The following is a 27838-nucleotide window of genomic DNA, read 5'->3' on the forward strand; positions in this document are numbered from 1 at the left end:
GACGTAGAGAGAGGTACGTATACAGCGAAATCGCTTGACGTCCGCGTGACCCAGCGGCGCTGGGACCCAGGGGAAGCTTCACGGAGGCTGGGAGAGCGGTTGTGCGCAAGCGCAGGCCGGCCGGCGGGGAGAGCGGGCGGAGCTGCCGGGTTTGCGCGGCCGTGGTGCGCACGCGCGGTAGGCGGGAGGGGGGGGGGGCGGAGGCCACGCGAGAGCAGTCGCGGTCGCGCGGGAGCCGAGCTCTGAGGCGGAGGACCGCGCTTCTAGCCCACGTCCCTTTGCCGCCCCGCGCCTCCACGGACGCCCCTCAGGTGAGGGGAAAGGGGGGGCGGCGGGCGGCGGGCGCTTCTCCGTTCCTGTCTCCTCTCACACGCGGGCCGCCTGAGGCGCCGGAGCGGAAGGGAGGAGAGGGCGACCCTCGTGAGGGAGCCGCCTGAGGCGGAGGGAGGTCCAGAGGGCCCTCAGGGAACTGGCGGGTCTCTGAAGGCAGGCCTCCCCACCCCTTACCCTTACCCGGGGTCCTCCAGGGGCGGCGGAGCGAGTGGAGGGAGGGAGAGAAGATGGCGACGTTGGACTACAACTCCCAGCATCCCCAGCTCCCGGGGAAACGGCGCGCGCATGGGTGTCTGGGGACGGGGTCGCGGGGGCTCGTGCTTTGTGTTGCTTTCCCTCGGAGCCGCCTCTCTGCCAGGCGACCACAACCCCCATCATCCCCGAAAGCCACAAGCCTTCTGAGCCTACCGCCTTCCTGCCTTGCCCCACGCCTGGAGGGCTTCTTTCCTTCCTTCCCTCTCCATTCCTTCATCCCTTCCTCCAGTCCCGCCTTCCTTCCTTCCTTCCTTCCCTCTCCCTTCCTTCATCCCTTCCTCCAGTCCCGCCTTCCTTCCTTCCTTCCTCTTTTCCGCCCCTTTACAACAACCGGGCCAGGGGCGCCCAAAGCATGGCCTCCTGCCTCCCTCGCAGAGCAATGATCCCCAACCTGGGGGTGGGACGGGGGTGGGCGTTGGACGCCGGACGGGATCGCAGGTCTCCTCCTGTGTGTGGTCGCCCTTCTTAAATTGCTTCTTCCTCGGCCCTTCGGAGCGGGAGCTTAAAATCAGCGCATAGGTGTATGTATGAGGAACAGGCCCCCCTTTAGGGGAGAGAAAGAAGCCTCTGCTTTCTGAGAAGGGATGCCTGGACCCCATGAAAAAGGCCTCTTTAGGCAAAGGGGTGTGTGTGTGTGTGTGTGTCTGTCTTTGTGGTGACTTGGCTGTTACAACAGGAGGTTGGGACTTGGAAAAGGTTGCGAACCACCCACGGCTTTGGAGACAGCACCTTCACCCCGGGGCTTTGCCTGTGCAGTGGTTGGCTAATATTTCACAAGGAAACCCACCCCATAACCTGGCACATTTTTATAAAAACACCCTGCCATTCAAAACTAGGGAGCCAGAGGGAAATGAAGGGGCCCTGGCCTTCTCCCCAGCCAGCAGGGATTTCCAACCCCCCCCTAGCATTTGCTCTGGGAGGGGGCCTATTCCATATTCCATCCTGGATTCCCATTTGCCCTCTGCCCAGACAAGGCCCAGATAACCGTTTGCCCGCCTGGGTGTGACGAGGGCCTGAGGTCATCATTAGGTGAGATTCGTGGCTGAAATCACCATGGCCCACCATGCGGGGTGTGGGCACAGCAGTGCATGACGGATCAGGGCGGCAATCCCAACTTTGTTTATTCAGAGAAAGTTGTCCTGGGCCAACATGAGTCTGCATAAACGTGCGTAGGCTTGACAGGGTGTGTGGAACGAGGCAAGAAAGAAGCACAGGGACCGTGCTGTAGATCAGCGTTTGTACCAAAAAGATGTGGGGTTCATTTTTGGGGAATTAGACCCTGGCTGTTGTGCTAATCATTGAGTGCAAGGACCAACTTGTTATTTTGTAAATGGTGTGGCTAATGACATTTAAAACACACACGCACAAGAGTGACCTTTGAAGATGTATGGGTGCTACTTTGGTCAACAGTGAATAAAGACTTACTGTATTTTTCCTGTATAAGACTATACTTTTGTCTAAAATCTTAGACTAAAAATTGAGGGTCGATGTATTTATATACGGAAGGAAGCTGAGGAGAGAACATAAACAAGTGGAGGGGAAAGCAGGGATCAAAGCGATCCTGCAGCGCTTTGATCCCTTCCCCCCACACTTGCTAAGCCCCACTTAGATTTCTTAATTTTGGATTAGAAAAATGGGGGGCATCTTACACGTGGGTGTCATACATGGAAAAATACGGTAACTTGTGAAAGCTATTGTGAGGCTCCCCCTCTTCCTCTGTGACTTCTTTTTCACATGAACATGAAATAATGATAATATTTTTGAAAATAAATGCTCTTGAACATTTGGAATCATATCACTTGCGCTTGTGATTCTTATATGCGGTGCAGTAGTCTAATCATCACCCATCAGGTGGGAGTACAGAGTCTGACAGAGACTGCTTTGCAGGAGGATTTTTTTGGGAAGTTCATGGTGCAGGGAAGGTGATTGGATGGCAGGCTTCCTGATTCGAATATCTGGACATGAGCTTCCTCAAGATGCTGTTTCTGATAACAAGTTTCATGGTTATGTCTTGAAGCACCTGCAAAGTGCACTTTGGCAGTCCCCTGTATCTCTACCAGTGAGTCATTCCTGGTATCATCACCACCACCACCATCTTTTCCTAGTGTGCTTTTAGCTGAGCACGTCTGAGTCAGTGACGAGGGACCACTTGGCTTTCAGAGTATGGGTGATGTATTTATTTTACTTGCCTCTATGGACCTTCGTGTGTCCTCAGATTTACATCTGAGTATGGTTGACAGTTTGATATTGGCATGTGTCTTTAAATTGATCAGCATATGTATTCTGAGGAGGAGTGGGGGTACATTGTGTGTTTGTGTCAAGAAAAGATAGAGTAGGAATTGTAGATATGTGTATATATTTAGTTAAGAAAAAGAGGTGGTGTTTATATCTGCTGGGTCTAATTACTGATATAATTAGCTTGCTTTATTGCCTAAGATAGAAATGTTGGAGCTTGAAATCAGCTTTACATTATTCTACCTTGCAGGCATAAAGTTTGAGGATATTATTTTCCATTCCCACATAGATCCTGGGTGTATTTATGTAGAATCTTGAAAATTTAATGTAAATCTCAGCTAATCTGGTTAATGCATAGGAAGAAAAGTTATTGAAGGAAGCGTGGGCTGAGTGGATGGATTTAATCTGTTTAAGAATGCAGAAGGTATTCTCCATTTCCTATTAGATAAAAAAAAATAGTATAACACTGCACCAGTTTTAGTCAGACTGTTCAGTGTATACAGTTTGCGTAAATGCCTATCATGCTTTAAAGCACTTTCCTTCTTAGCTCTTGACTCGTCCCTTGCGAATTGTTAGTTTCCAGCATAACAACATATTAATGCTACAAGTAACAATTAATTGTGAGGAATATTACCTGATATGATTTGTTTATTTTGAAACAGGAAAAGTACTTAGTCAGTAAAGCATCTGTTTTGTTCTGTTGGTTGCTTTAAAAATGACTGCGACTTTTAAATGGGCGGGCCGGCCACGGTATTGCTAAGTAATTCAGTTGTTTGTAGGATCCTTACGTTTGTATGTTTCAAGTGCTGTGAATCACTGGGAATAAATTTTAATAAAACTGGAGGAGGCCTGTTGCGGTGTATATTCTCACCTTCTTTCAGTGATGAAAGAGAAAATTACAGCAGTCAAGATGAGAAGAAGGGTGTGGGTCCTCGCTGAATTAAAGACAGGAAGGAGGGGTGTGTCTGTTCTATGAAAGATGGAAAGGAAGGCTATGCTGGCCTGGATATACAGTGGTACCTCGCATAGCGACAATCGGTGCAGCAAAAATAGCTGCAAAGCGATTTCGTCACTATGCGATTTAAAAAAGCCCATAGGAATGCATTGAAACCCCTTCAATGCGTTCCTATGGGCTTCAGACTCACCTTTAAATGAAAATCCTCCATACGGCGGCCATTTTCGCTGCCCAGTAAGCGAGGAATCCGTCCCAGAAAACAGCGGGCGGCCATTTTTTTTACCCGGTGGCCATTTTGGAACTGCTGATCAGCTGTTAAAAAATCATCGCTTTGCGATGATCGGTAAGCGAAACAGGGTACCGATCATCGCAAAGCGATTTTTCCCTATTTAAAACATCGCAATGCGATCGCAAAATCTTCGTCGCTATGCGATTTCATCGTTAAACGGGGCGCCTGTTAAGCGAGGCACCACTGTACTAGCCAGTAGTCCTGTGTGGAGGCGTATTATGCAACATGAATAGGCTGTCTGTCCAATCTCCAGTATGTTGTGTCTTTTACATGCAAATAATTGTGATTGTTCTTTGTATGCATTGTAAGCTTAGTATGAACTGGACAACTATAGAAAAAGTAGCAGGTGTCCCGTGATTGTTAGTGGCATTCTTTGGAGCTCCTGCTGTCAGAAATGCTGCTCTTGGCCTTATTTGCTACGTTATGCAGGGCTGTGGCAGGGGAGATCAGATAAGAAAAAATGTATTGTGTGAATAAAACGAAAGTAAACGGACAAGGAGAAAAGCAGACCAAAAATGGAAATACAAGCGTCTGTCTTGCCTGCATGTCTTTGTAGTCAGTAGCATTGTGTGGTGCTTCCTATCAGGCCAGATGTAATTCAGGCCTAAATCAATAAAGTTTTTTCTTGGGCCATGATCTGTTGGAAGTAGAAAGGAATAAAAAGCTTAATGAATGGGTCTGTTACTGTGCATTGTGGCACCTGACCTCATATTCATGGATCTCATGATCACATTCCATTTGCACTTTCCTTAACTTCCAGATCATGGTAAGTATTAGTTGCTTCTCTTCTGAAGTATCTCTGTACTCACGCCCTTTATAGGTATGGCCTTTTGCAACGAGAGAAGATATGTGAAGGATGCTGCATCTGGAAACAACAGCTGAACTTCAGAGAATTTTGTGTGTTTCTAAGAGAGATCCTTCCTTTCTCAAACTTCAAGCATGGGACTTCATCCTGTTTTGGGATGGGAGCAGTTTAGCAATAGCTTTCATTTTAGCAGTGAGCAGTTTCAGGACGTAAGTGGAACAACTCGTTCAGCACCAAGGCAGACACCCATTTTAAAAGTTTGAAGCAGGAGAGGAGAGGGTTAACACAGACCTACATGTTCAAGTGCAGGTTGAGATTAGAGGCTAAGGTTTTAGTTCTCTGGAATCCAAAGAATGCACCAGTGAACATCCTTGAATTTATTTCTGAATAAATCTGCATAGGATTTTGACGTGGTCCTGGGAACAGCAGTTTGTGGGCATCTGCCATGTTTAATGATGATGATGATGATTATGTGCCGTCAAGTCAATTTTGACTTATGGCAACCCTTTTCAGAAATTTCTAGTTAGAGAGTACTCATGAAACATATGGAAAAGCAATACCTTCATTTCATAATGGGGGATGTTAGTGCTAAGAGAAATGATCTTACAGACATTATGTTGAAAAATGCAGGCTAGGGTCCCAGAATAGATAATACATTTTCTTTGAGGAGGAACAAGAATTTATTCTCACTAGTACAACATTCAAGCTACTACCCATTGGACTGTATTCAGACAAGCATGATGACACTAACAACAATATTGTGAGGGGCTGAAGATTGGTCAGAATTTTCCCAGTCCCCTCACAGTTTCTTGTCAAAATCTGTAACCCTTCCTCCTGCAGCTGCAGGTATGCCTTAGAACCCTGCTTCTGGGTTTTGGAAAAATCCCTGGAGCAAGTGGGTGGCAGCTGACGTGGGGGGGGGATCCAATGCCCTGAGGTTCCTAATGGCTTCTGCAGGGCAAAAGAGAATCTGAGGTAGTCTCTGGACCTGAAAGTGGGGGATAGGAAACTTTCCATGAGTTTAAATTAAATGTTTCTGGCACCTGATCTGGGTTACATTGGTGTGAAAGTTACATAACAGTGTTTTGCCCATCATACTATAGTGACTTAGGGTTACCTGGATAGTCCCCGCTAGAGGAGACCCCTCGAATCCATGGTTGAATCATGAATTATTTACATAGATCATGCTAATTTAGTGAGGGTTCTGTTTCTTTTCTACATTGTGTATGTTTACTGCTCATCTAAAACTGAGGATGTAATTTGAGGTTTCTGTTGCATCATCTTTTCAGAAAAGGTGAATTCCCCAGTTGGTTGCAAACTTTCTAGATGATTTAAGAAGAGACTCAAGAGTGCCTCTGATGCCGAGAAACTGACATTTACCTTTGTCCGCTGCATTTGCAATTGTGGCCAGGAGTGTAGCCTTTGAAATTCTTCTAGTGACCTGTTTTTACTTCGCTGGGCAGGAGGCCTCTCAGAACTCTTAACTTACTGCCACTACTGTTTTGCACAGTGGCATTTTGGTGTCAAATCTGATTTGGGAAGCGACAGAAGAATTCAGAGTGTAGTCCTGCACTTGCCAGTGAGGACAGAGTTGCCTTCCTGATTCATGGTACTGTATTGTGAAGGGTGTAGGTGTGTTTGAATTGGTCATAATCATCTGCAGAGCGTTATAGAGAGTTGTTTCTGAGAGGTATGGCCTATAGACCCAAGAGCTTGCAGTGCAGTGTGGTTGATGTTTAGATCTCTCAGCCCAGATGTTGCTAACAGCTGTTTTGTAAGGGTAGGCAGATGTTGCTTTGTTGCTAATGTGGTTATATAAACTGATGTTGTTGTCTTAAGTAATACAAAGCACATATAGGTTGAGGCTATTTAGATGAGTATTCTACACGAGCTGTGAGCCTGAATAAATATGAGGAATTTTGATTCTTCAAAATTGGACATGTGCTGGCAGGTGGCTAGTGCATTTTGAAAGGAGGAGAAAAGCAATCTTGCAAAATGCCTGGTGTTTTGCAGGTAAAATTTACACCCTTCAGACTCTGTTTTCTCTCTCCTCTGATCCTTTGAATCTCATGGCTCTTTGGTCTTCTAATCCGTGTGCAACGAATGTCCGTATTGTATGAATCAGGTTGAGCACTGGGGAGGCCTTGGAGCTTGTTTCCTAAAATTGCATGGTCAAAATTTGTAAAGTGCATGGGCTCTCCAGCGACGAGGGCTCCACTCATAGAAGAGGGTCTGTTTTCACTTGGCTTTTGTCTGTGCCTACATATTGTAGGGTCACAGTCTTCCCATGGGAATTTCAAAGGAGAACAATATATCTTGTTGGTGTTATTGAATTCATTCTGGATGAAACTCACAAAAAGAGGAGGGATTATTGTTCAATACACATTCTTGGCTTTAGAAAATTGAAATTTTCTTTATGAAAATGCCCTGCTTAGCAGTTTCCCGGCGGAATCTGAAGACGCAAGCTCGTTGAAATGCCCCAGCTGTGCTGAAGCAATCTGGAGGGTTGAGTCCTGCTTGTGTTTCTTCTCTTGCTCTTACAAAGATATCCTTTTAGTTAGATACTAGTGGTCCTCCGTTCCTGGAAACCTGTATGGTGACAATCTCATCAATAGTCCGTTGAGTCTGGGCACCAAGGAGTAGTAATTGTGGCATGCTGATGGGAGAGAGTAAATGGGGCTCAAGGCTGTGTCAGCTCTTCTTATCACATCATTGATGACAGATCATTGTCTGGTTGTCTGTTCCAGTCCTTGGAGTGGAATGATTTTATAATCTAAGACTTTGAGCCTCTCAAGTAAAAACTGAGAAGCTAAAACTGCTTCATGGAAAAGCAACCCCTTGAGATTCTCCTTTTCTTCACTGTATTGCAACCTTTGAGGTTGACCCCGTAGAAAACTGGAAAGGTCAATGCCTTCATAATCAGCCTCCAGAGCAGCAATTATCAGTCTCTTTTTTTTTTTGCCACAGCTGTAAACACAACAGAAAAAATATAGGTGGAATCAGAATTGTGTAAGTTGCATAATGAACCTTATACGGCGGTGTGCAAAGAATTGTTTCCAGTCTGTGGCCGTTTTCAGTTGTGCCAGAGCCCCTCAAGGGCCCATATGGCCCCCACTGAGAATGGCTGCTCCAGAGTCTTCGACGGAACTCTCTTGATTCCTGCCCTTTCCTAAAGTCTTCCTTCAGTTTTCTCATTGAATATAGGAAGCTGTCGCCTCCTGAATCAGACCGTTGGTCTTCCTAGTCCTGCAAGGTCCCTTCTTGACCAGGAGCAGGCTCAGGATCTCTGGCAGGAAAATGCGTTAGCCACCTCTGATGCCCCAAAACATTTTAAATTTGAGATGATGGGATTTGAACCTGGGCCTCCTATTCAAAGCCTGTGCCCTTCAGCTGGCGTTCTTGTCAGCAGTCTTCCAGGAGTACTCACGATGTTTCCATGTATCTTGTGTGAAAGTTTTAGATATTTCAACCGCTGACCTCTTGCTGTCGGGCGAGGCTCCATCTCAGGCTCTCCATAGGGAGTGGGGAAACCAAGAGCTGCCTGGCCACCTGTTTTGGACTTCACCTCCCACAGGTCTCAGCTAGGATGTCAGTGGCAAGAGATTGTGGCAGTTCTAATCCCAGACCTTGACAATCAAAGGTCCCCGGGCCCTGCTCTGAACCCAGATGGATGTTTTCACTTGTGATTTTTAGGCCCTTTGAAATCTACATCGTAACTAAGCTATAAGAGTAGCGGAAATGCAGAAAATGAGAATGATTGTCATGGCAGTCATGTGCAAGAAAACAACTTTAATCTCTTGAAATCCATCCATCCCTTCCCCCAATTTCCATCACCACCAGTGTTTCAAGGCATACACGTTCAAAAGCCCACCCCTAGGAAGAAAGAAAGGAAGGGTGGGTGGGTTTTCTCCCCTTTGCCTTCTGTGACTGAGCCTGTGGCTTTTATACTGTGGAGCCTCCATGGCTGGGAAATGGAGAGTGAGCAGAACTCTCCCTTCTGCTCTCGGGCTGTGATCCCTTGTACACTCTGGCACAGTGACTGTGGCTTTGGGTCTTGCTCAGGGGCTTAACAGAACTGTGGGAGGAGAGTGTGTGGAGGATGATGAGGATGATGACACCCACTTCCTGGCATTTGCCATCTTATAACTCTTAAATAAACTTAATGAGCTTATGAACTGATGTGCTTCTGGTGCCTGCCCTTGAGGTGCTGAGGTAAGCTCTTCCCTGAATTCATCCCCTCCTGGTCTTTTCTGCCGTTGCTTTGCCTCCTTTCTCTTTATGTTTCCTCTTCTGGTTGGCATCTCAAGGCTGTGTTTTTTACTTTTGAGGATGGAATCGCTGTGTTCAAGGCTGAGGACTGTTATGATAAATAATATCTTTCTTCCTGGTTTTTATCTGACCTCCCTTTCTGCTTACAGTAGTTTTCAGTGTTTCAGTTAACTCCTGGCCTTGCTCCTTTGCCTTCCCTGATAATCCAAGGACAGGAATCTTAGAGCCTGATAAATGCCTGTCCTTTTTCCAGAGCTTGTTTACAGTTCCATCTTAGCACACATGTACACAGTCGGGGCTGATGCAAAATTGTAAAAGGTGGGAGGGAAAAGGCAAGGCCAGAATAATGCATGGCGGTCAGTCGCCAGGAACAACAGCTGTTCTAAGCAGGGGGCTTTCGTTGAATCCAGTGAGTACCTGTGCTGTCTCTTTTAGGCTCCTGCTGTTGTAGGTACATCAGAAGCTAGGCTCTGCAGTGAGCCGGGATGTTAGTCAGCGGAGGTCAATACTGCCAGCGCTGACTGCCTGACCTGTGCTCCACTGGGTATGCCCCGGCGGTCTCCTGTCCAACTAGCGAGCAAGCCCGCTTCTGTTGGCCTTGTGGAACCTGACAAGGTTTCAGGATGGCATAGTGATACAGTTATGAATTGGACTGGCCTGTTTCTTATCCCCTCTGTGGTCTAAGCTTCTGTGTGCACAGAAGGGATTATTTCTGAGAAATGAATTGTACTTAGACGGAAAGCCGGCTGTTGTGTTAGGTGTGCAGAAAGCCAACAGCACACTATTCAGTTACTTCTCGCTGCCAGTGGGCGGGCTGCTGCTGTGGTTCTTGGGGTGTGTATGCATCTTCTGGGTCAGAGTGCATTTGGGACCCCCAGAAGAGACTTGTTGATTGCTAGCAAGAAGGGCACTGAAAGTTTACCCCATTTGCCTTCTGCGTAATTCCCACCACAGAGGGCAAAGTTCCATCGGCTCCCCTCCAGAGGTGCTGCAGTTCTTTTCCTCATGCACTCATCATCCACTGGATCTTTTCTCTCCCCTCCAACCCCCAACCCTTTTCCAGGAGTTTGTCTCACCTGCTGCGTCTTCCCAGAAGGACTGCTCATGACAGGGCCCGTTGAAGCCACACTCACCCATTTTGGGATGGCAGCGAGCTGACGGGCAGCTGAGGATGACCTTGACTGACAGACTGCGTGAGAAGATTTCACGGGTGTTCTATAGTCATGGGCTCTTGTGTGCTTCCTACCCCATCCCCATCATCCTCTTCACTGGCCTCTGTGTCCTGGCCTGCTGGTAAGGGCTTGCTTTCATCATTCCGCTTTGTCTTGAGCCGGGGGACCTGGCCCTTTGTGCATATGTGCCTGTTTTATCTCGAGAACAGTGTTAACACTAAGCGGCAGGTTCTTAAGGCACCGAGCGAGTCAGCCGAGGATGCAGGGGAACTTGCAGGACAGCATGACCCGGCTTCAGTGCATGTCTCGTGTCTTCAAGGAGCCTGTCAGTAGATTGTGCTGCTTTCCCAGATGTATTGCTGTCCCCTTCTTGCTTGCAAATGTCTCCTGCGTTCTGATGGATTTCCTCTTTCCGTGCCACAAGATCCTCCTTTGGAGCTTGATGGGGAGGGAAGCTGCCTCCATCAGTGTCCTTTTGCCAAGTGCTGCACGCCTCCATCAGCCGCTCAGAACCTGACCCCCAGCTAGAAGCCGTTGGCGAGACACCTGCCCTTATTCATGCAGGAGTTTAAATTACTCATTAACTGGGAGGCAGTGAGAGGGCAGGTTCCCGTTTCAGAATAAAGATCAGCAAGAGGGTCAAGAGGACCGAACTAAGCTCCTCATGGGGAATGTTGCATGTTCAGGCTGAGAGCAACAGGACCCATGGGCAGCTCGCTCCTGCAGTGTCTCAAACAAGGAGGTTCAGTAGAAAGAAGTCAGTGGGTGGGTGGGTGGGGAGGCGGTGGGGAACAGAGGCATTCTGGGATGAGTTTATCTCTGCTGCAGATTTGGGATCTGTGGAAAGTGGGTAAAGGGAAGCATCTGAGCAAGAAGTCATCTGTCAGTATAAATATAAAGTGTGAGGAAGCACAGCACACCATCCAGCCGGCCCAGCGGACAGCGAGAGAAGCTGTCTGGAGAGTTGGCTTTTCATGTGTTGCTTTCCACAGCTACAATAACCCCGTGCCAAGCCTGACCTCCCTCCGACTGAGGCAGTGGCTGACGAGAGTCCTCCTGCAGCCACCTTCCTTGGTCCAAGGCCATTCAGCCTTGTGTTGTTCTTCCACCTGTTGTTTGGACTGAGGGGTTTAGTAAAGTCTAATCTTGGGAAGGATGTCTTCCTCTTGTGTTTATTTTAAAGAACAGGAAAAAATGTTTTCACCCGTTGAAACGTTTTTCCTGCCCTGTTCCTCTCCTTTGGTCCTAGTATTCATTAGCTGTACTCGGTTGTGTATCTTTGACTGTTGCAGCAATAAGTGTCTGCCGCTCTGGATGTTGAGAACACGTTGCTCATTAATAAACAGAATTGTGTCCTTGGTGTTGAGTTCGGCAACAGGAGAAAATGCCATGTTCCTTTTCACATGGAAAAATACTTCAGCAACCACGGAGGAGACTTCAGAAATGCACCCAGAATTAATGTTCTATTAATAGAAAGCCTCCTTTCTCAAGTCTCCTTTATGATCTGCCCGTTAAAAGTGCCCTTGGAACTCTGCGGCTGGATAGAGGTCTGGAAGGATTATTTCAGAGTGTATGGGTTGTTGGTGATGGGGGGGGAGGTCGCTTGCAAGTGCTCACATTTTACAGATTCATTAAATGAAAGGTTTCCTCACCCAAAGCTTTTTTTTTAATTACATTCTCTTCAAAACAGTCCCAGGAATATTAATTTCAGTTGTCCAGGGTTAACTAGAGTGAGAAGGTTTGAAAACCCAGGGGGTTGTAGCAGGGAAATGTCAGGTAAAGGCAGTAATGGAAAGAAGAGCCTAGGGATGAGCAGGCTGCCTTTCCTTGGCAGTGTATGCAGAGATCTTGCTTCCATGGCGCTGTGCAGCTTTTTAGACATCCAGGTCTTTTAAAAGGGTTGCACTGAGTGTTATTTTTCTTGTTGCATGTTGCCTCTCTTCTAGCATCTGTCAGTGTTACGTCAGGGTAGGAGTTCCAGTCTTGAAGAGGGAGGGTGTATCTTTTGGGCCCTTCTGTGGACTTGGATTTGCCTTTAATATACTGTATATGTATACCTCCATTTTTCCATTCTGCAGCTATCCCCTGCTGAAGCTCCCACTCCCTGGCACTGGACCTGTGGAATACACCACCCCTGCGAAGGACTACTTGCAGCCGCCAGCCTACCCAGCACACCAGCAAGGGGAGCCCAGCGAGAGGCCTGACTGGGTACTGCTTCTGCCGTGTGTCTGACGAGCAAGAGGCTCCGGTGAAGCCGTCTGGCACTCACTTGAGTCTTCCTCCATGGCAGCAGCAAGTGTGAACCCGGAGATAACTTTTATTTTATCTGTTTATTCAAGCAGTGGTTCCTGGCCTTGGGTCTCCAGATGTTCTTGGACTAAGACGCCCAGAAGCCTTCACCGTACACTTGCTAGGATTTCTGGGAGTTGTAGTTTGGGAACATCTGGGGTCCCAAGGTTGGGAACCATTGGATTGCTTGTCACTCGCTTTTCTATATCCTCCTATTCCTCTTCCCCTTTTGCCTGCTTTTGTCATTCTCCCCTGATATTCCTCATATTTGAAACAGCCCAGTTGTTAGCCCGGCTCTCCCCGCCTCCTGCTTCTTCTTGCACCAGGTACTGGAGAGAGCTGAATTGAAGCCTGTGCCATTCAGCAGCCCCTCTCAAGAAGGGCCACAAACACACAGGAAGCTGCTTTTCTCCAGTTCTGGTGGATGGTTTGCGTAGCCCCAGGTTCAGAAGGAGGTTTCCAGGCTCCCCAGGCAGAGGGTTTTTTTCTTGTCCTGTCACTTCAGAGTTTTTCAGGAGGGTATGCCAGGACTGACCCTACACTCTACCGCTGAGCCATATGCTAGTAGCAAGAAAGCTACAACGTGGAGAGGTTACAGGGAAGTTTTTAAAATATCAGGACATTGCTGTGTGGGAAGGATGTGGAGCACCACTGGCTGCCCAGTGGTCTTGCTCTGTCCACTCTTCAGCCTTCTGACCCATGTCATGTGCCTGTTTCTTCCCTTTAGTACACTGGGACTCCTGTTGCCTACATCCAGCAGGTCCTAGTAAAGGCCACTGTCTCTCCGTGGCCCACATCATTCCTGGCTGTGGATGTGTTTCGTTCGCCACTCTCCCGTGTGTTCCAGTTAGTGGATGAAATCAGGAATCATGCCCTCCGAGACAGGTGGGTTTGAGAAATGAAGATGAGCTCCCTAATGCTTCATTTTTGTTCATTTTAACCAGGTAACCTGGTAGATAGTGGGAATGCTGTAGACATAATATATCTTGACTTCAGCAAAGCCTTTGACCAAGTGCCCCATGAGATTCTGATTAGCAAGCTAACTAGGTCTGCGTTGGATAGAACATCTATCTTATAGACACACAGTTGGTTACAGAATCATATTCAGAGAGTGCCTATCAATGGCTCCTTGTCAAACCCGGAGGGAGATAATGTGGGGTACTCCAAGACTCAGTCATGGGCTTGGTGCTTTTCAACATTTTTATTAATGACTTGGATGAAGGAGTGCACGGAATACTTAATCAAATTTGCAGATGACACAAAATGGGGTGGAATAGTTCATACCTTGGAAGACAGGAACAACATTCAAAAAGGTCTTGATAGGCTCAAGCAGTGGGCTGAAAACAACAGAATGAAATTTAACAAGGGTAATTCAAAATTCTACACCTAGGGGAAAAAACGAACAGACAGTTACATGTATTATCACTCACAGTGAGAAGGATCTTGGAATTGTTGTGGGTCAAAAGCTGACTATGGGTTTCTTTCCAGCTCCGGTATCAAAGGTCTGGAAGAAATCTGCCTTCAGGTAACAGATCTCCTGCCCAACCTACGGAAGCTTCGAGGCTTGCTTCCAGAACATGGCTGCCTGTTGCTCTCCCCGGGGAACTTTTGGCAGAATGACCAGGAACGTTTCCGGGCTGACCCTGATATCATCAAAACCATCCATCAGCATGAACCAAAGACATTGCAAACCTCAGCTACCCCCAAAGGTAGGAAGGGTGGTGCGGTTGTGTGACTCACTTCCCAAGGTATAAATTGATTAGAAGTGGAAGGAGCCAAGGAATGCCCATCTTGCCAGCCCACCGGTTTCCCATATGGATGTTGCCAGCCTGAATGTGATTCTCTCCCATCTGTGGGGTGGTGGTCGTGGTTTTTTTAAAAAATGTGTGTGTTGTTTGTACTGTGTTTACCCGAAAATAAGACAGGGTCTTATATTAATTTTTGCTCAAACAAACAAACAAACAAACAAACAAACAAACAAACAAACAAACAAACAAACAAAACAAAACAAAACAAAAAAACACATTCAGGCTTATTTTCAGGGGATGCTTTACTTTTATCATGTACAGCCATCTACATTTATTCAAAGACAGCCATGCCATCATCTTCTGGTTGATGCACAAGGGTGGAGCGCGGGGCTTTACTTCACTGCGGCTTATTTTTGGGGTAGGGCTTATATTATGAGCATCCTGAAAAATCATCCTAGGGCTTATTTTCAGGTTAGGGAAACGGTATAGAAGCTTAGACAACCATGTTTTTCTCCCAGTTGTGTAATTTTCAAGCCCTGTCTCTCCTTTCCCTTCAGATCTGCTGTTTGGAGTCCCGGGGAAGTACAGCGGGGTGAACCTATACAACCGGAAGCGAGTGGTAACCTACACCATCACTCTGGGTCTTCAGCGCTATGATTCCAGGTAGGGCTGGCAAAATGCAATCTTGACCTATTATTGCACAGGAGATGACCTGCTGCACCAGGCGGTCTCCCTAACTGAATCTCTCCCCCCCCGCCCCCCGGTAGCACCCTGTGTTTCACAACCCTCTGGGCTTTCTCTCGCGCGCATGGCTTCCTACTAGCTCCTGAGAGCAGACAGCAGTTTCCACCTCTGAGCGGTCACGTGGCTGGTACAGAATTTTGAAGTCCGTTTTTACCATATATTGAAAACCTATACGTGAGATCATATTCTGTGCACAGTCAAAAATAAATAAATAAATGCTGAGCTACGCTTGAGAACAAATGAAGCAGAACAGCAAGACAGCTGTGAAATCTTAAGCCTCCTCCAGCTGTGCTTACTGCCTTCTCCTCGGTCACGTGTAGGTATAACCTGCACAGGTATTTTTATTGGTTCCTTTCTGGGTGATGTGCATGGTGTAGACTTGCTTTGGAAAGGTATTTGGCCATCCAGCCTCCACAGCATGTACACATGATTGAAAACTGCATTTTAACAAACGTGATGGGAACATTGGTGGCTTTGAGCAGTGTGTTGTTAATTTTGCCAGCCGCCGGCAAGGCGAAAAGACACTAGATCTGTCCCCTGCAATCCACGCTCTCTCAATGCTTGTGAGAGCTGGAGTTCTCACTGCCCCGGGGGGGGGTATTATTCCAGGGCCCAGAGGGAGACCTGTTTGGAAGCTCCCCTGCATTTTAGGGGGCCCTGCTGGGATCCCTAGGAGGCTTGCAGGTCGAGAAGGGCCGTGCGTTGCCCTCACTCAGCCTCTTGGGTGCTTCTGTGGCAGGTTCCTATCCAGCCTCCGTGCCCGCCTCAAGCTGCTGCATCCAAGCCCCAACTGCACCCTGCGGGAGGAACACGTTGTCCACGTCCACTTCAAGGAGGAGATTGGCATTGCGGAGCTGATCCCCCTCGTGACCACCTACATCATCCTCTTTGCCTACATCTACTTCTCCACTCGTAAGTTGGAGGGAGCTGCAGGCAAGGGGTGGGAGGGGGGCTTCAGGAGCCAGATTTTTTTGAGGGGGGAAAATGACTTTTATATTGCATTTCTGAGCAGATGATCCAGAATGAAATGAGGTGAAAAAATGGCCCACTGTACACTGGAAGAGAGAACCCTGGTTTGTTAAGCCAGGGCTGTATTTGGTGTTTGTGGGCTTTCTTTTTGGAACTGCTTGAAGAAACAGCTCGGTTTTAGGAGAAGGCGTCAATGGCCCACTGCCCTTTAGCTTTTGGAGTGGTGACATTGCACTGAATGTGTGAGGAGACCACCCCTGAGATAGGAGGGGACTGGAAACCCAGCCCTAAGAGGAGAGACGGAAGGAACTGGGCACAGTGAGACTTGGGAAAAGAAGATAGAGGGGAGACAGGAGAGCACTCTCCAAACACTTGGAAGGCAGTCCTAGAGAGGAGGGGCAGGATCTGTTCTCGATCATTCCAGAGTGCAGGACCCATAATAATGAGCAAGAGGCCAGATTTTAGTTAAACATCAGGGAAAACCTCCTAATTAAAGCAAGGCAGGACAGTAGAACCAGTTATCTCAGGAGGCAGTGAATGCTCCAACACGGGAGACGTTCAAGAGAAAGCTAGACTGCCGTCTAATCTGATACTAACTTGGCTTCCTGCATGGAGGCAGGGGTTGGACTTCATGGTCTTGCAGACTCCTTCCAGCTCTGTAATTCTGTGATAAGCATGCCGAAGCCTCCAGACGGCCCCTCATTTCCTCTGCCATCCAAGCTGTGGATAATCCCTTTCTTTTCGGCTGGAGAGGGAGGGATGTGGAAGTCCTCTCTCGGTACCTTTTGTCCCTGGCCCATGACGGTGGCAGCTTTGCTTTCTCTTCCGCAGGCAAGATTGACATGGTGAAATCCAAATGGGGCCTGGCGCTGGCCGCTGTTGTGACCGTCCTCAGCTCTCTGCTCATGTCCGTTGGTCTGTGCACCCTCTTTGGCCTGACACCGACACTCAATGGAGGGTACGTCTCCAAATTCAGCTTGGAAAGGGGAGTGGGTGTCCGGGCAGTCACAGCAGAATGGAACTGCGGCTGTTGAATGACCGTCCAGAGCCCTGCGGGGGCGCGGGGACTGGCACGCCTGTCCCCCTCCCGCTTGCCTCTGTCCTGACGGGGCCAGTGGGAATTGCGGCCATGAAGCTGTGGGAAGGCTGCACGTTGGCAGCAGCTCCTGTTGCTGCGTGGCTCTCCAAGCATTCTCTTGTTCTCCTAAGCAAATGGTCTCTTGCTGAGATGAGTCTGATTGCTCTGGTTTGAACTCTTGAGTGGATTCCTAAAAATATAAAGTGTGAATGTATCGAACATGTTAGGAGCCCATAAATGGCCAACAAGTTCATTTCACAGTGGGGTCAGCAGTAGCTTCCAGTCTGATTTGTTCACAGATGGAGGCAGAAGGCAAAGCGTGTAACTCCAGTCCGTCAAATAAATGTTGTCCAGAAACCCAGGAAGCAGTGCCTTTCCTACTAATGAGAAACTGGGGTGTTCTCTGAGAAACCCATCAGGAGTCTTGCCACCTCCACCTTTTCTTAGCAGCCGTAGGGTAAGCGCCGGGTCTGCAACCTCGCTTTAGCAAATTTTCATGACATTTCATGAGTCTGACGGAAAGTGCAGGCCATTTGCAAGCATTTCCTGACAGGTCCCTGCTCACGGTTAGATTAGACGTAGCAGCCAGTTTCGCATCAGATGAAATACAGATGTGTGGCTAAGGGTCGAAATCCATTGTATGCATTCCTTTCCTGCCATTAAACAAGGAAACTGTTTAATTCCAAAGCCATTTCAGTAAATAGCTTGGCCGCCTGTTTCCTGTCGATACCACGTGGACAAAGGCACCACGTTCTCGTCCTGACGGGTGGGGAGGTGGTCTCAGCAGGAACCATAAAGCTGGAAAGAAATGGACGAGGGTTGGAACCCCTCAGCTGCCCGAGGTGTCCTCGATCCTCTGCCGGATCCGTGCATCACAGCTGCCCATTACATAAAGAGTTGCACGAAAGTAAAAAAGCACGGTGACCTCTGTTTCTGTGACCTTCCTGCGGTCACCTTCCTGTCTGGTGGTGCGAGGGGGCCCAGAGCTGGACTTTCCCCTCTCATGGACCGACAACTGGGGACACCTTGGATCTGTGCCCTTTGTTGACCGAGAGTCTGATGGCCTTGCTCGCTCGCTCGCTCTCCTGTCTGCTTGGGGAGGGGCTGGTGCGGTTGGCCCCTGAGGCATATGTTGACAGGTGTGAATATTTTCCCTTAGAGGAGAAAGCCTGCAGTTGCGGAAGACATCGTATGTGTCTTTCAGCTGAAGTCCTGTCTTAGCCTGGAAACTTCCTGTTTAAGTTGGTTTAGGAAGCTTTTGTCTTGACGAGTTCCATTTTCTGCCCCAGCCCACCTCCGACCAAATAACAAGCGGTTTCTGACCAGATTTTCTCAGGCTTGTCTCTCTCTTGTTTCTGTTTTGCCTCTCTAGAGAGATTTTTCCTTATCTGGTGGTTGTGATTGGTCTGGAAAACGTGCTGGTTCTCACCAAATCTGTGGTTTCCACACCCGTCGACCTGGAAGTGAAGCTGCGGATTGCCCAAGGTACAAAGGAAAGCGCGGGAGGGTAACGTAGGCCAGATCGCTGGGTCTCTCTAGTCCCAGACTCTCGTCTCTGATCAAAGGCCAGGCCAGGTCTTTCTCACATTTCTTCATGGAGAAGAAAAATACCGAAGCAGCAGCAGCAGCAGCCAACTAAGTTTCCTGAACGGCCCTGCTCAGAGGTTAAGGGTGTAAAGTAGAGAGTTGTGCCTCCTAGCCCAGTCTAGAGGGGCGTGGGGGCCAGTGCAGAGGGAAACCTCCTTGGAAAGCAGGGGATGGTGATTCCTCAGACCCTTACCCTGTGTGTGGATAGACCCTGGTGTGAAACATATTCAAATAATGTGTGCGTACGGTTCTGTGTCCTCTCTGGAAGCATGCTGGCACCTTCTGCCTCTGAATTGATTTGGCTCCACCAGCACGTCTTGCAGGTGCCCTGCAGGAAAAGGGCCGGGTGGTGAGAGAGAAAGCTTTTTGCCGTCTCTAGACTGCCTGGAATCAAAGCCTGTAGCCTTTTTTATCTCTGCAGAAGAGCCTCTTGACTTTTATTTGGCTTTGGCGGCTTTTTGTGTTTGATTTTGTGAGGTGTTCTTGGTATTTATGTGAAAATTGTGTGGATAAAAACAAGCTACGCGTTCCAGAGCCTTTCTGACCGCTTGCCTCTTGGGCATAACGATTCTTACAGACATTGTAGAGAAGAACCTCTCACTTCATAGGAACCCCCCCTTTCCCCCCTCCCTTCCAGGCTTGAGCAATGAAAGCTGGTCCATTATGAAGAACATGGCGACAGAGCTGGGGATTATTCTGATTGGCTACTTCACCCTCGTCCCGGCCATACAGGTACCTGGGGCGGTGTGTTTGAATGCTTGGGAATTTGCGTACCTCAGGGTGCATTTCCTGTTTGTGTCTCTGCAAGGTCAGCAACCTTGTGGCTGATGATCTGTTCTCTTGTCCAGTCTGGTCTCAGTGGATCTTTTCTCTGGTGGCCCACTTCAGCTTGTTAGACCCATTCTAGTCGGGGAGCAGAAAAAGCTGCTGTTGCCTGGCTGTCACTTTCTCTCCCCTTCCTGTTGCTGCATTTTCAGGTGGTTCTGGGATGGGGTGGAGAAAAGGTTTGAAGGGCACCTGGAAGATTTAGCCTCTGTTGTGGTGACAGGGGATTGGTGGCAGATTCAGAGAGCAGGACGCAAGGTCTGGGAGGCTTGGATTTCTGCATGCAGTGCTTGCTGCTGGGTGAGGCACGTAGTGGGTTTGCACCCGTAATACTTATCTGTATCCCTGAGCTTGAAGGACAGAGGATGTGTGGAGTCCAAGGGAGTGCTGAGTGGCCTCACCCGACCCATGGCCTTTGCCCTGGATGGGTTGCCTCAGAGGGGGGAGGAGCCCCGAGGCCTTGACTGGGCGGCCCCAGCAGCTGGAGCGGGGACTTGGGTCGGCCGCTTTGCTGCCACAGCCAGTGGGAGGCCCGTCTCTTTCCCCAGCATTTGCCCAGCAGGAGTCCAGGAAGGGGGCAAGAAAAAGCTTTCCCCTCGCCTCCCCTTTCCCCTCCCCACCCCCCCAACACACTTTAATACATGGCTGGTTTTTTTTAACTATTTCTGGGCCCAGTGGGACTGGGGTGTTGACCTTGACTCCCGAGCCCCAAGACCTTGGTCCTTCCCATGCAGACATGCATGTATATATGCGTCCATGTATCTCTTACGTAAAGCTTTTGTGGACTGCAGCCCACATATCTGGAGTGATGCCTCAGTGGGCTGGAATTTAAACCAAACTCTGGGATGGCTCTTGCTGGCAGGGGCCGGGTGGGGGTGGGGGTGGGGAGCTGATTCATCCAGGGGAGCCTTTTCAAACCCTGCTGCCTCCATCTCCTCCCCCCCCCCCCCCCGGCCTTCCAGGAGTTTTGCCTGTTTGCCGTGGTCGGCTTGGTGTCCGACTTCTTCCTCCAGATGCTCTTCTTTGCCACCGTCCTCTCCATTGACATTCGCCGGATGGAGGTACAGTTCTCTATTTGCGAGCTTCCCAGGCGGACTGGGAGGGCTGGGAGCGACCGCCTCCGGTCGGCTGACATAATGTCAATCCTCTATAGTGAGGGGACAGCAAAAGCCAACAGAATCAGGAAGCACAGTCAGACCTTGGGGCTGTGAGAGGCCAGGCAGCTCTGGGGGCTAAAACAGTGGGTGCACCTTGCCTGGATCCTAGGTGTTCTTGGCAGAAATGTTGGGGGGGGGGCAGGAGTCTGGTGGGCAAGGCTTGTTGGTGGCAGAGAGTCCAGCCTGCCAGTGAGCCAGGGGGCAGAACTGAGATGGGTGGGTGAACCAGGGCTGTGACATGGCCACGGGGGGGTGGAATGCGTGCACAGAGAACAGAAGCCCTTGTAGCACACAGTGAGAGGGTAGTGCCCGGATTTTTCTGGCCTGGGTGGGTGGGTGGGGCGGGATGGACCCCTAGAGACTTCTCTGTTTTTTGTGCTTCTCACCTTCCGGTTTCCTTCCTTGCGACAGCTTGCTGATTTGAACAAGCGGCTCCCAGCAGAAGCTTGTGTGCCCCCCACCAAGCCGGCGAGCCGCTCCCAGCGCTACGAGCGCCAGCCAGCCATGCGGCCCGCCACCCCGCACACCATCACCCTTCAGCCTTCCTCGCTTCGGAATCTGCGCCTCCCTAAGCGCCTGCGCGTCATCTATTTCTTTGCCAGGACCCGGCTGGCTCAGAGACTCATCATGGTATGGCTTGGCCTCTCGAGAGTTATCTGTCCTGGAAAAACCTCTGGGGGTGGGAGGTGGGGGTTTGGCGTTCTTTGGCTCCCTTATGGAGCTGGGGGTTTCTACCCTGAGTGCCAGGATCCGCTCCTAGTGAGAAGGGCACAGGGAGGGACGATCTGCCTGCCGTGGGGTTGGGAGACGGAAAAGCCGCAAGCGACAAAGGCCAGGCCCAACAGGCCCTGCTGCCTGATGGGCAGATGCTCGGCGCCTTGACCTCTGCTGCTGTGAGGGCCAAAGCTTACAAAGAGTGTAATGGTTTTTAAATGTCATGCAGATGGGTGTTAATAGTGGCCCTTGAGGTCATATGGTTGGCAGGAGTAGAGGGCGGGAGCTGCAAAGGGGTAGGGCAGGCCGTGCTCTTGAGTGGGGTATGGCCACGGTGACAGCTCATTCCCCCTCACTGGTTCGGTAGCACACTGCTCAGTTGCGCTCCAGGCTCTGGTCCGGTGTGTGGCCTTCTGGTCAGGCCAGGCCATTCTCCAGCTTCCACCTGGTGGGAAGATCTGTCTGGGTTTCTCGCCAGCGCCCTGGGCTGGGCCACTCGAGACGATGGGGGCCATTGTGTGGTGGGTAGTGGCTGGTCTCCTGACCCCCGGCCCCCAGGATCATATCTCTCTCTTTTTTTTTTGGAGCATCTGTAGAGCCAGGAGTGGTTTTGGCCATGCCTGTCAGAGCAGAGGGTGGGGGTTGGTGACTCTGCCATCGCGCTCACCTCTTTCCTTGTCTTCTCCACAGGCTGGGACAGTGGTCTGGATCGGCATCCTGTTCTACACAGATCCTGCCGGCCTCCGGCCCTACCTGGCCTCTCAGGTCACTGAGCAAAGTCCCCTGGGCGAGGCGGGGCTGCCGGCGATGCCAGTTCCCGGAGAGGTCCTGCCCACCGGGGACGCCAAGCTCTCTCTCTCGGTCTTTCCCCCGGATTCCGTCCAGCCGCGGTCAGGGAATCAGACCCTGGATTCCCTGCGGGGGCCGGAGGCAAGTCGCCGTGCTGAGGCAGAGCAGCGGCAGCAGCAGCAGCAGCGTGGGGAGAGCCGCGGGCCACCGGAAATGGGGCCCAAGGCCGAAGTGACGTGGGGGGCGGAGGACGAAGAGATGTGGAGGAAGCTGTCCTTCCGGCACTGGCCATCTCTCTTCAGCTACTATAACATCACACTTGCCAAACGGTTAGTCCAGCGGAGGGGCTGGGATGGATCCTCCCGAGACAGATCTGTCCCTCCCCTGTTCCAGTCTTTAGCAGGTTTGTCCATGGCCGGCCATGAACCCTTGCTTGCCCACTGAGCCGGTCAGAGTTCTGTGAGCCGCTCTGGAGCTGAGAGTTGCCTTGGTTTGTTGCTTTTTCTCCCAGCGTTTCACCTGGTCTCCTAGGCCTGTGCTTTGTGCGTCTCGGATGCTGTTCTGGTTGCTTGTGTATCTGTTTCCCTCCAGTTGACATGTTCTTGAACTGCTGGGAAGCCACTGGCCAAAAACAAGTCCATAGGCAAGAAGAAGCTGGAAACGGATGGGAATATTCAGGCCACAAAGGGCCCTGGCGGCAGAGGATGGAGAAGAACTCCCTCTGGCTGAGCTGGCAGAGGCAGCCGCTCAGCGAGAGGGAGGTCAGCTTCCTCAGGATCCAGGAATTCTCCATCCGCTCGGCTGGGGCGCCTGTCTTCGATGTAGGAAATTCTGAATTGGGGTGGTTGTCCTTGGGCATCCCCGAATGCAGCAAGGCCCTAGGAAATCTGTTGCGACCTTTTGCTTGTTCCCTAGCTCCCCACGACTGCTGTCCAGAAATTTGAACAGTTCCATTTTTGAACAGCCACACTCAGAATTTCCTAGGGCAGCTTGGCGAACAGCTAGGTGGGCAGGAGGCGTTCTGGGAGCTGTCGTCCAAGAAGCCACTTTTCCAAGTTCTGTGGCCGTCACGGCCGGGCGCAAAGGAGGCGGATCAGCGTGGTTCCGTTTCATCTTGCTTGCCATGCCTTTCTCTTTACAACCTGGTGCTCTGAAACTGGGGTGCCCTGACGTCCTCTTGTGGTCTCTTGTCCCAGTGGTTTTCAGCCTGAGAGGGGGTGCCATCACTCCTCCTGTATCTCCTTTAAAGGTATATCAGCATCCTTCCCGTGATCCCGGTCACACTGTACTTGGACCCCCAAGAGGCCCTGGAGGCACGCCACCCCCATGATGCAAGCCGCTACCACACTTTCTTCTCACCAAGCGGCAGGAAAGCGGAGAAGACGGATCCGTCGGCTGAGGGTCTTCCCAAAGCGCAGGGGCATCGAGATGTCACCCTCTACAAGTACGAGAGAGAGAGCCAGGCGTTGCACGGGACGGGGAGGTTTTATGTATTGATTGATTGATTGATTGATGATTCATGCATTCATTCATTCATTCATTCATTCATTCATTCATTCATATGTGATTCATATCCCACTCCCATTAGTGTCACAGCACTCCTCTGGGTGGGTTACAACTCATAAAATAGCAAAACAAAAATGAAAATAGAAATATTAAAACCGATAACAATCACCCTAAAAAAAATCCAGATGGGACCGGCTAATCTCGGAGCAGATGGAGGAAAAGAGGGGAGGGAAGAAGAGGAGGGGAAAGAAAAACGGGAGGAAGGTGGTCAGCTGGGGTTTGATGTGGAAAGCCTCCCTGAAAAGCCATGTCTTTAGTGGCTTCCTAAAAGTCCACAGGGAGGGGACCGGGCAGAGCTCCCCTGGAAGCTGGTTCCGTAAAGCGCGAGCCACCGCGGAGGAGGCCCTGCCCTCTTGGAGAGAATTGATGGGCCTCCTTTGGGGTGGCCGCCCGGACGAGCCTCTACATGGGATGATCTTGTGGTTTGGGCAGATGACCTTCAGGAGAGAAGCTCCCATTCAATAGCATTTCACTGGCTGAGTGTGCGTGTGTCACAAAACAACACGGTGAATCTGAGTATCCAACCCAGAAACTTTATTGCTTTCGAAAGGAGGAGAAACTTACCAGACACAGAGAATATGTGTGGAGTGATTCTCCTTGAATAATCAAACAGAATAATTTCTTCTAAGTGGAATTTTCCAAAATACAGGCTGAACAGGAAACGGGGATGCCTAATAAAAACCGTTACAGAGAGCAGCTACAAGGAGGGTTGTTTTTCTCTATTAGGCTCTTTAGACGTCGTCATTGTAGGAAAGGCTTATCCATGATAACGCCTCTCTCTTTCTGACCTGACCCAGTGAATACAAGCTTTTGAGATCCGCTCTTGTGCCCAAGCGGCATCGTTTCCACACTTTATCTCTTCCTCTTCCCTGTCGGAGGAATTGCTCCTGGCTGACCACATAGTTATGGGTCTTTGGGGGCGAACCTCCAGGGAATGTAGCTACTTGCAGGGTGGGGATGGTGAGGATTGCAACCTGGACCAGCCCCTCCAGTTCCCTCTCCCCCTTGTACTGGCTGAGAATGGCCGGTTTCTCCGTTGCCTTTGCCGTGACCTTCTGTGCTGGAAGGGGGAGGGGCATGAGTGGGGGAACCAAGGCGTTTCATCCCAAAAGGAGGAGAGAGAGTGGGGCCTCCACTGGGAGAAGACGGGGACCCTATATTTATTTTGACGTTTTAACATTTATTTATACATAAGTCTGTTTGATGTATGACTAGCTCAGCCCCAACGTCCTCGCCCGGTGGCTTTGGTTCCCATGCGGATCCATGGGGCCCCCTTTGTGGGGGTGTTGCTCTTGCCGCCCTCCTGGGGCAGAGATGCTGAGGCCGGTCCTGCCTGACTTCTCCCCTTTTCTCTCTCCCCCCCCCCCCAGGGTCGCTGCTTTGGGCCTTGCGTCTGGAATCCTTTTGGTCCTCCTGCTCTTCTGCCTCTACAAGGTCTTGTGCCCCAAAAACTATGGGCAAAACGGGCTCTCCCACAGCAGGAGGCGAAGGGGGGACCTGCCGTGTGACGACTACGGCTACTCCCCCCCAGAGACGGAGATCATCCCTTTGGTCCTGAGGGGCCACCTCATGGTAAGCGGCTGGAGAGGGAGCCTAGCGCACGGAGAGGGGGGCGGAGGACGCTTTTGACGGTTCCCCAGAGGAAGGCGCACTCTTTTGCTCCCGTGCCCCGATTGAGGAGAATGGACGCGTGGCGAGTTGTCCCGCACGTTGGGGAAGCTGTGGTTGGAGTCCCAGCTCTGGGGACGGTCCATGAGGAGTGAGGGCAGACCTGGGAGCTGTCGCTATAGAGAAAGAGAGGAGGGTCAGCACCCAGTGGCGCCTTGCTCCATTCCCCAGCCCCTGGGCCTCTCCTCTGGGCCTTCGTTGCCAGTCACCCTAGCCGGGTCCCTTCTTAGGAGAGCATACCGTCCAAACCTTGGGGATGTTTTTGAACCAGCGAAGGCAGGTCTTCCGCTCAACGCTGCATGCTTCCCCTTGGAAGGCCTTCTCTAGGTGCCCCTGCCCTGGCCCCTGGCTAGAGGGGCCTTGGAGGGCTAGCACCCTACCTATGGAACTTGCCCCCCCTTGTGTTTGCCCAGACAGTCCGAGCTTCCTTTCTGCTTTTACTGTTAATTCTGGCTAATCTCATTCCCAGTTTTTGTAGCTGTATCGGATTCTGCTCTGCCTTTGTCGAGTGCTCTTGAGAGTTCTGGCAGGGGTGGATGGCAGGCCGCAGATGGGCCAACCTGCCTCTTCTCCTGTGTGCCTCCAGGGCTCACCTGGGTCTGCTCTTGTCTCTCCCCTTTCCCTCCAGGACATCGAATGCCTGGCGAGCGACGGCATGCTGCTCGTCAGCTGCTGCTTGGTGGGTCAGATCCGGGTGTGGGATGCTCAGACTGGCGACTGCCTCACCGTCATCCCTAAGCAAGGGTAGGTCTGCCCCCCCATGCCCCCCATCCCATGTCCTACACCCTGTGGGCACACACCTCGAGCCAAGGTGGCCGGCCTTGTTTTGGATTGCTGTGGGCTTTTGAAGAGACTTCCCCTTCCACAAAGCCTGCCAAGGTGCTGCCTGGGTTGCCTGTTGGAACAGCACTGCAGGATGAGTGTCTTCCCTTCCCTTCCCTTCCTTGTCAGGGACTCCTGTCGGGGGTAGCCAAGCTCTCGGCCTCAGGCGAGCTTCCCACCCGAAGGGGAAATCCACAGAGTGCTGGGGAGTGTGAGGCCGTCTGCACAGCACGCTGTGGAAATGCCAGGGGCATCCGCCGTGGAAATGCCCCTGCTGGTTTTCGTACGAGTGGTGCCTGCACCAGAGCAGAGGTGCCACTCCCCGGGTTGCGTCGGCCACCTCCAGCCGCTTTTACTCACAGTCACAAACTGCGGAAGAAACAAGCAGACGTTTCTCCATTGCAGTGTCTTTGTGGTGGGTCGGGTGACAGCCCTTGATGCGGAGGGAATGCTCTCCCGCCCGTGTTCCTCCAGCCTGTTCATCTCTCCGAGGTGTGGTGTGCCCTGCTTTCTTTCCCCCGACATTCCTTTGCTGCTCCATTTCAGGTTACGCCGAGACCACAGCGGCTGCTTTGACCACCAGGATGGTTGGGATCCCGGCCTGGATGGCAAAGGTGGGTTTGAGGACCCCTTCTTCGAAGGCAGCCGCCCGCTGAAGCGGGCCCGGAGCCCTCCGCAACCCCTGCTGTTCATGGACCAGCCGGATCTCACGTCCCTCATTGATACAAACTTCTCGGAGCAAGCCAAGGCGGCCGCCCCGGAGCCCCGCCACCGCGCGGTGTGTGGCCGCCTGAAGGAGTCCGGCTACGACTTCAGCAGTCTGGTGGAGAAGGTCTGTGAGGAGCAGGGTGGCGCCAACTGCCTCGGCTTCTCTGCCCCTCGAGGACCGGCGACCTTCAGCGTCCAGACAGGCGGGGCCGAAGAGCCGGACTGCGGCACCCGCAGGAGTAGCCTGGTGGGGGACGAGGCCTGCCTGGGTTCGGAGAAGGCTGCGTCGTCTGTTCCCTCCTGGGGAGGCGACTTTGAAAGCTCAATTTGGAGCCTGGAGCTGCAAGGGAACCTGATCGTGGCCGGCCGGAGCAATGGGAGGCTGGAGGTGAGGCCGCAGGACTGGCTGGGTCCTTCCGGGCTTCTCTTTTAACCCAACCGAAAGCCAAAACCCCTGGCTCTCCCTCCCCCCCCGCTCCGTGAGGGACTATGGCTGACTTGGTGATTTTTACCCGGGCCGCCTAAGTCCTGGCCTTGCGCCCTGACCCCTGCTCGGTTTGTGCTCACACCTTTTGTGGTGAAGGGAGCACAGGCCTCTTAGGTGCCCCTAAGGCGGTGGGGGGGGGCAGTGGGATGCCTGGTTGGGTTGGAGTCCATGAGTACGCAGTGAGGGTGGCCCTTCGAGTTCCAAAGGCCCCTGCCCGGAGGATGTCGTTCAGACAAAACCCACCTCCCTGTGCCCCTCCCCACAGAGCATAGCCGGGCGCCCTAGAGAAGGAGCCAGCAAAAGGTTTGTCCAGGGCCAGGGAGAAGTGGATACCCCCCCCCAAGCAGTGCATCCTCCTCTTGTGTGGAAATGTC

The 27838-nt window shown here is 51.1% G+C and overlaps 1 protein-coding gene across 2 annotated transcripts in view; it reads left to right on the top strand.

The window, feature by feature from the left end:
• The first annotated feature begins 187 nt into the window (after positions 1–187).
• The window catches only part of SCAP (SREBF chaperone), a 35545-nt gene continuing 7894 nt past the window's right edge, over positions 188–27838 (top strand). Inside the window, exons 1-17 of one of the 2 annotated variants that reach the window (XM_073002712.2) lie at positions 188–311; positions 10205–10434; positions 12392–12521; positions 13330–13487; positions 14091–14311; positions 14908–15013; positions 15834–16006; positions 16895–17021; positions 18514–18626; positions 19366–19460; positions 20516–20614; positions 21122–21340; positions 22115–22542; positions 23463–23657; positions 25150–25351; positions 26076–26191; positions 26816–27365. In XM_073002712.2, the coding sequence (XP_072858813.1) occupies positions 10313–10434; positions 12392–12521; positions 13330–13487; positions 14091–14311; positions 14908–15013; positions 15834–16006; positions 16895–17021; positions 18514–18626; positions 19366–19460; positions 20516–20614; positions 21122–21340; positions 22115–22542; positions 23463–23657; positions 25150–25351; positions 26076–26191; positions 26816–27365 (3054 nt within the window). In that variant the 5' untranslated portion in view covers positions 188–311; positions 10205–10312. Of the gene's footprint in view, positions 312–9449; positions 9551–10204; positions 10435–12391; positions 12522–13329; positions 13488–14090; positions 14312–14907; positions 15014–15833; positions 16007–16894; positions 17022–18513; positions 18627–19365; positions 19461–20515; positions 20615–21121; positions 21341–22114; positions 22543–23462; positions 23658–25149; positions 25352–26075; positions 26192–26815; positions 27366–27838 lie in introns of those variants that run through there. The other variant, XM_073002713.2, reaches the window with a different exon arrangement.

The sequence above is a fragment of the Pogona vitticeps genome, chromosome 6 (assembly GCF_051106095.1).
Source record: "Pogona vitticeps strain Pit_001003342236 chromosome 6, PviZW2.1, whole genome shotgun sequence".
NCBI classification, from domain to species: Eukaryota; Metazoa; Chordata; class Lepidosauria; order Squamata; family Agamidae; genus Pogona; species Pogona vitticeps.